The sequence below is a fragment of the Saprolegnia parasitica genome (assembly GCF_000151545.1).
Source record: "Saprolegnia parasitica CBS 223.65 unplaced genomic scaffold supercont2.309, whole genome shotgun sequence".
NCBI lineage: Eukaryota > Oomycota > Saprolegniomycetes > Saprolegniales > Saprolegniaceae > Saprolegnia > Saprolegnia parasitica.
The window spans coordinates 7,713-13,270 of NW_012156703.1; the positions used below are offsets into that span (position 1 = coordinate 7,713).

The 5,558-nt window shown below is 58.3% G+C and overlaps 2 protein-coding genes across 2 annotated transcripts; one reads left to right on the forward strand and one right to left on the reverse strand.

Moving 5' to 3' along the window:
- Nucleotides 1-16: 16 nt before the first annotated feature.
- Nucleotides 17-1,177, reverse strand: SPRG_16445 (hypothetical protein; the record flags this gene model as incomplete). Its single annotated transcript, XM_012355801.1, has 1 exon — nucleotides 17-1,177. One exon carries the CDS (start codon nucleotides 1,175-1,177, stop codon nucleotides 17-19), a length of 1,161 nt encoding a protein of 386 aa, XP_012211191.1.
- A 1,004-nt stretch (nucleotides 1,178-2,181) lies between these two features.
- Nucleotides 2,182-5,030, forward strand: SPRG_16446 (hypothetical protein; the record flags this gene model as incomplete). Its single annotated transcript, XM_012355802.1, has 15 exons — nucleotides 2,182-2,354; nucleotides 2,409-2,456; nucleotides 2,507-2,598; nucleotides 2,645-2,843; nucleotides 2,888-2,993; nucleotides 3,044-3,411; nucleotides 3,460-3,609; nucleotides 3,662-3,772; nucleotides 3,825-3,937; nucleotides 3,984-4,047; nucleotides 4,097-4,256; nucleotides 4,307-4,414; nucleotides 4,463-4,561; nucleotides 4,607-4,706; nucleotides 4,758-5,030. 15 exons carry the CDS (start codon nucleotides 2,182-2,184, stop codon nucleotides 4,946-4,948), a joined length of 2,082 nt encoding a protein of 693 aa, XP_012211192.1. The 3' UTR covers nucleotides 4,949-5,030.
- Nucleotides 5,031-5,558: the final 528 nt, after the last annotated feature.

Here is a 5,558-nt window from a genome sequence, read left to right on the forward strand (position 1 = left end):
TATTAATAGTTAACGACTAGGCGTAGTTGCCGGGCGTCTGTACGACGGCCGCGCGCATGGCTTCGCCGAGTTTTTCCGCGCGGTGGAGCACCCAGAGACGTACAAAGAGGAGCAGCAAGAAGACGACGAGGGTGCCCGCGGCAATCGCAACCGCCAGCTCGTACTGATGCGCGACCGTCATGAGCGTGTGACCAAAGCACGCGCCATACGACGGGTTCAAATACGTCCTTTCATGCATATAGAGCGACGTCGAAAAATAGCAGTAGTCGTTCCCGTCCTTGCGTTTGTACTCGGAGCAGAGGGCGGTGGCGACGCAGTAGGCGCCTGTGGGCTTGGGCACATCCATGGGGCACGTGGCATGGATCCAGCGATCGAGCGCATCGGGCTTGGTCGCGATGTTGGAGAGCGCGGCGCAGCCTTGGCAGAGTTTATTGAGGTCACGGTTGAACTCATCGGCGCGCTCGATTCCCGCCACGATGACATTGCTTCTCCCACTCGCCAGGTTGACGGCGGCGCAGAAGCTGTCGATAGTTGTTGACGCTGTCACCGGAACGTCCAGAAACGTCGTCGGGAGCGTCGAAAGGGTGCGTGCAATCTCGGCCGTCACGTTCGGGTCGGGCCACATGCCCGGGTACAAGATGGTCTGAACGAGTGGATGAGCGCTGCAAAATCGGTGGCCTTCGCTCACGCAGTACGCGTCCGCAAAAGCTCGTGCGGCCTTGGACGGGTACTCGCTCGCGATGGGGTTCCGTGGTGCATTGGCGACGCCACTACCAAGTGTGTGGCTGTAGTTGTACTGGCGCGACGCGTCCGAGGCGAAGAACGCCTCCATGCGGTGCTGGTACGTTGTGAGCGCTGGCGCATTCTTGATCGCTCGCATCGTGAGAGGAATCGCGTTGACGGCGTCGCCCAAGAGCACGCTGCAGCAGGCCAAGTCGGCAAAGAGAAGGAAGAGACACAACGAGTGCGACGGATCGCCCCGCGTCCAAACGATATGCACGAGACCAAGCGCAGCAAAGGTGGTGGTGAAGATGCTCGTCACGACCATGTCTTCGTGCGGCAACATAACGAGCTCATTGTACATGGAGCTGGCGAGGGCAGCGATGCAGGCACCGAAGGCGGCGACAGCGACAAAGGTGATGACCACGGCAATCGTCGTGCGCGTTGGCTTGGGCATATTGGGAAATGACACGACTCTACGTGCTCGTGCTGCCGTGTCCAGTAAGAAGACGCAGCGGCATGTCCACGGCCTGTCTGTCTCTGTTGGACTCTGCGTTGAAGAGATTTAACGCGTTAATCTACAGAGGTGCGCGTCGCTGCGGCAAGACCGATGCACTGTGCTCGTGTGGGTCTAGACCGCGACAAGCAAAATGAATCTACGACGCTTGGACGGCCGCTGGAAGCCAAGATAGGATGGCTTGGTTTTGACGTTGGACCCACTTGAAACCGCATTTTCGGAATCGACCGATGACCACTTTGTCCTTGGCAGCCATAACGTTAATGTAACATCTCGTGCGTTGACGACAAGCTCGTGGCGTCTCGTGGCGTCGTCGTGATGCGATCTTTGTCGATACACGTACACGAAGAAGCATTGGAGGCCAGTCAATTGCCCCGCTGCAACCAAAGCGTCGTTAGCTGTCTCGACGATTGTCGATTCTCAAGCCATTACCCTCGTGCCATGCCTGCTTTACCGCCACGTACTATTAATAGGAGCATCGTCACTACATGTACCTTTGTGAGCGCTCTCCGAGACGTTTGACGATCCCAATTCTGTACAGCGGTAGACTCAGGACTTATGGGTCGCGACCACCTGTGATGCAACATGGCAAGGTCGACGCTCCACCTGGCGTGCGTAACTGCTGGGCCACGTCTAATCTTTTACCAAAATCGTCTCAATAAGAGTTGTATTTCTCTGCTTCATTGGCATCGAAGCATTGCTTGCGGTCTGGATTCTTGCATGAGATCAGATCGGTCCAGCGGAATCTGCCTCGGTACAAGAGATGTTGGGGGCGTCCCACTTTGGTGTGCATCCAGAAAGAGCCCGTGGTTTAATCTCGGCGCGTCGCGGCGATCGTGGGATCGTGAGAGACACTTGCGAGAAATCACTTACCTTGCCAACCCGCCAATCACGCGCGCCGGGTCTCTACCGCTGGAAGCTCGCCAGTCGCGGACTTGGCATCGATGGACTTTCCAACGTCATCGAACTCGCCATCGGACGGCGGCAGCCGGACGCTGTGGTTCTTTGGCCTCTGCGCCAGCATCGTGCTCTTCGTGCTCTTCCTCGGCATCGTCAACCACTGCTACAACAAGCACTATGGCATGCCCCTGCCCGCGCCCGCCGTCACAAACCAAAAGTACGTCATTCGCTTTCCACGCGTCGCCATGATGCAGCCTCTTCTATGTCGTAGCTTCCACGAGTTTATGCCAGGCATCAAGCGTGGCGACGTCGAGGAGCTGTACGCGCTGGCGTCGCTTGCCATGTCCTTCTTGAAGCTTCTGCGAATAGGCTCGCCAACGTCGAGCGCTGGGAGTGCTCCATTTGTGCGTTCCAAAGCTTACTGCAGAAACCCGCCTGTAGTCTCTGCGGCACACCAAAGGGTACGACCATAGACGCCAAGAAACGCGATCGCGACGGCGCCCATAGACACGCGGCTCGTCGAGGTGTCGCCCGAGGTCGTCGTGCCGCGCATGACCCGCAGCAGCAGCGTGCTGCGTCGCTCGTCCATCAACTACCGCCATCGGTCCAAATCCACCTTGCCGCGACACTCGATGCGCCGGCTCTCGGTGCTCTTTCAAAAAGCCATCGTGCCCGACGATCTCAACGCCCGTCAGCGCAGCGCGCGGTAGACCTCCTCCCGCATAGCTTGGATTCCACGTAAACGCGTAGGATGCGCAAGCAGTGGAGCCGACAGATCGACGGTGCCGGGCACGTCTCGTGGAAGCGTCACTTTCTCGACTCGGAGGACTTTCCCGCCGCCTTTTTCGTTCAGCTGGTGCGCTGTACTATCGTGCAATGGTCAGTGCTCAGATTGGATGCGAGTAGAACCCGAGCCAGGACGAGATGTTTGCCAACCACGAAGTTGAGCCGCTCGACGAGTGCGTCGTCATCACGCTGCGGGGCAGCATCGTGCGTGGGCTGGACAAGACCCAGGACACCGATCGGCTGACCGAGCCTGACTCGCCCGTCGACGAGAGCGAGGCGGGTGCTGCCGTCTACAGCGAGCTCAAGAGCACCAAGGCGATTGCGTGGCTCGACCTCGCGACGGGGGATCCCAACAAAACGGTGCTTGGCACGTCGATCTCCGAGGCCATGTGGAACTCCCTCTTGCCGCTCACGAAGCTCGCCTTTACGCTCAAGTACGCCTGGTTCCTCCACCAAACCGCCGACCTTTTTGTACCCTACGACGAGTTGTGCGTGGCGTGTTCGTGTTGTATAGATGGAGGTCCATGCTCGACTAGGTACATCAAAACCAAGGTCAGCCGTCACCGGCTCTTTGAAGAAGCTCTCGAGAACCTCTTGCACCTCGACGGCCGCGCGCTCTGTGCCATTCTGCGCTTCCAGTTTGTCGGCGAGTCGGGCTTGGACGCGGGAGCGATCCAGCGCGAGTGGTATGGCGTCGTTATGTGTCATGTATCAAGATATCAACTCGTGTCGCGTTAGGTACATGCTCGTGGCGCAAGCAATGCTCTCGGAATCCTCGGGGATGTTTATTGAAGCCAACCGCGACGACCACTCGTTCTTTATCAACCCCAACTGCGCCGCCGACATGACGTACTACGACGGAAGGAGAATACTCTGTTCTTAGTGTCGTACTGAGTCGTAGCGAGACGGCAGTGCACTACCTCGATGCCTTTCGCGCCGCGGGGCGCTTCATTGGCCGCGCCCTCCTCGACGGCCAAGTGCTGCCACTGCATTTGAGCCCCGTTCTCTTCAAAGGTACCTGCTTCGTGCCACTTTCTAGCGTACTCATCGCCTGACGTAGCGCTGCTGGGCATGCCCTGCACGCTCGATGACATTGAAACCCTCGACAAGACACTTTACAAGAGGTCGCTTCGAGTCTGTCGCATGCATCGACTATGTATATACGATGTTTAGTCTGCGCTACTTGCTCGACAACAAGCACGTCGATGAGTTGGCACTGACCTTCTCCGTGACCCAAGCGCGCGCGGGGAAGCTGATTGAGGTCGACCTCGTACCACATGGCCAAGACGTGCCCGTGACGGACGCCAACAAGCACGCGTACATTGAACGCATGGTGCTGCGTCGTCGTTTAGGCCACACCATTGATCGATGGGAGGGATGTAGATGCGCTATCTTCTCTTTGAGCGGATCCAAGACCCGCTGCACGCGCTCATTCAAGGCACCTACGACGTGGTGCCACCGGAGCTGCTCCTCGTCTTTGACCACAAGGAGGTTTGACTTCTTCAGAGGGTCCATGAGGTCTTACGACGGCGTGCGTAGCTCGAGCTCATCCTTTGCGGCCAGAGCGACATTGACGTCGACGATTGGGAGACAAGCACGATCACGTCGTCGAATTTAAAGAACTCGGCCGTCCTCGAGGTACGCGTGCAGCAGGGTGCAGCCAAGGCGACACATGGCGCGTAGTGGTTCTGGCAACTCGTGCGTGCGCTCTCGTCCGCAGACCAAGCCAAGCTCCTGCAGTACGCGACCGGTTCGTCCCGCGTACCGGTCCAAGGCTTCCAAGGTACCAATACTCTACGAAGAGCCTTGATATAATTCATGCGGATGACGGTAGGCTTGACGAGCTACGACGGAAAGATCTGCTATTTTACGCTCAAAGGCGTGCCGTACACGTTAGGCGCCTATCCTGTGGCCCACGCCTGCTACAACCGCATCGACCTGCCGTTGTATCCGACTCAGGAGCTTTTGGACGACGCTGTCCGAACACTTCTCCTCTCGGACCCGACGGGCTTCAACATGCAGTAATAGTTGCCGCCACAATGTCGTCGCCCACGGACCACCGTGTCCTGTACCCTACTTATTCCAAGCCTGCAGCTTTCAATCTCGCCAATATGCGTCTTGTGTGCCACGCCACTACGTTGTTGTCTACACGGTCGGGATTGCGGTCTGTGGCCCATCCTCGTCGCTGCGCCTCCTTGTGGACGGATCAGCGCTCATACATGTAGTACGCGAACTGTGGCGTCCGCGAGGCAAGTTGCAAGTCGTCCTCGCCCTTGGCGCCATCGCCACGAGCGCTGTCGTCGCACCTACCTCGATGCCACGACCCTTCTCCATAGGCCATAGGGGTCCGCGTCGCGATCCAGAGCCGACGGTCGCCACGTCGTCGCCCGACGTGGGGTCCTTGGGCGACGTCGTCACGCTTGCCGTTTCGAATTTGCCCCGCTTTTGTCACCTCCGGATAGTATCCGGATATTTGCGGCGACACAGCTTTTTGTGTGTGGTGTGTTGGGTGGAGAAACCTTCATTTTCTAATACGCTCGGAGCGCGTGATGGAGGGCCTCCCGGCAGTCGAGCCCGTCGAGCTGCGGGACCTCGTGGCACGCTGCGTGGACAAGAGCTACGAGAACTTCCGCGG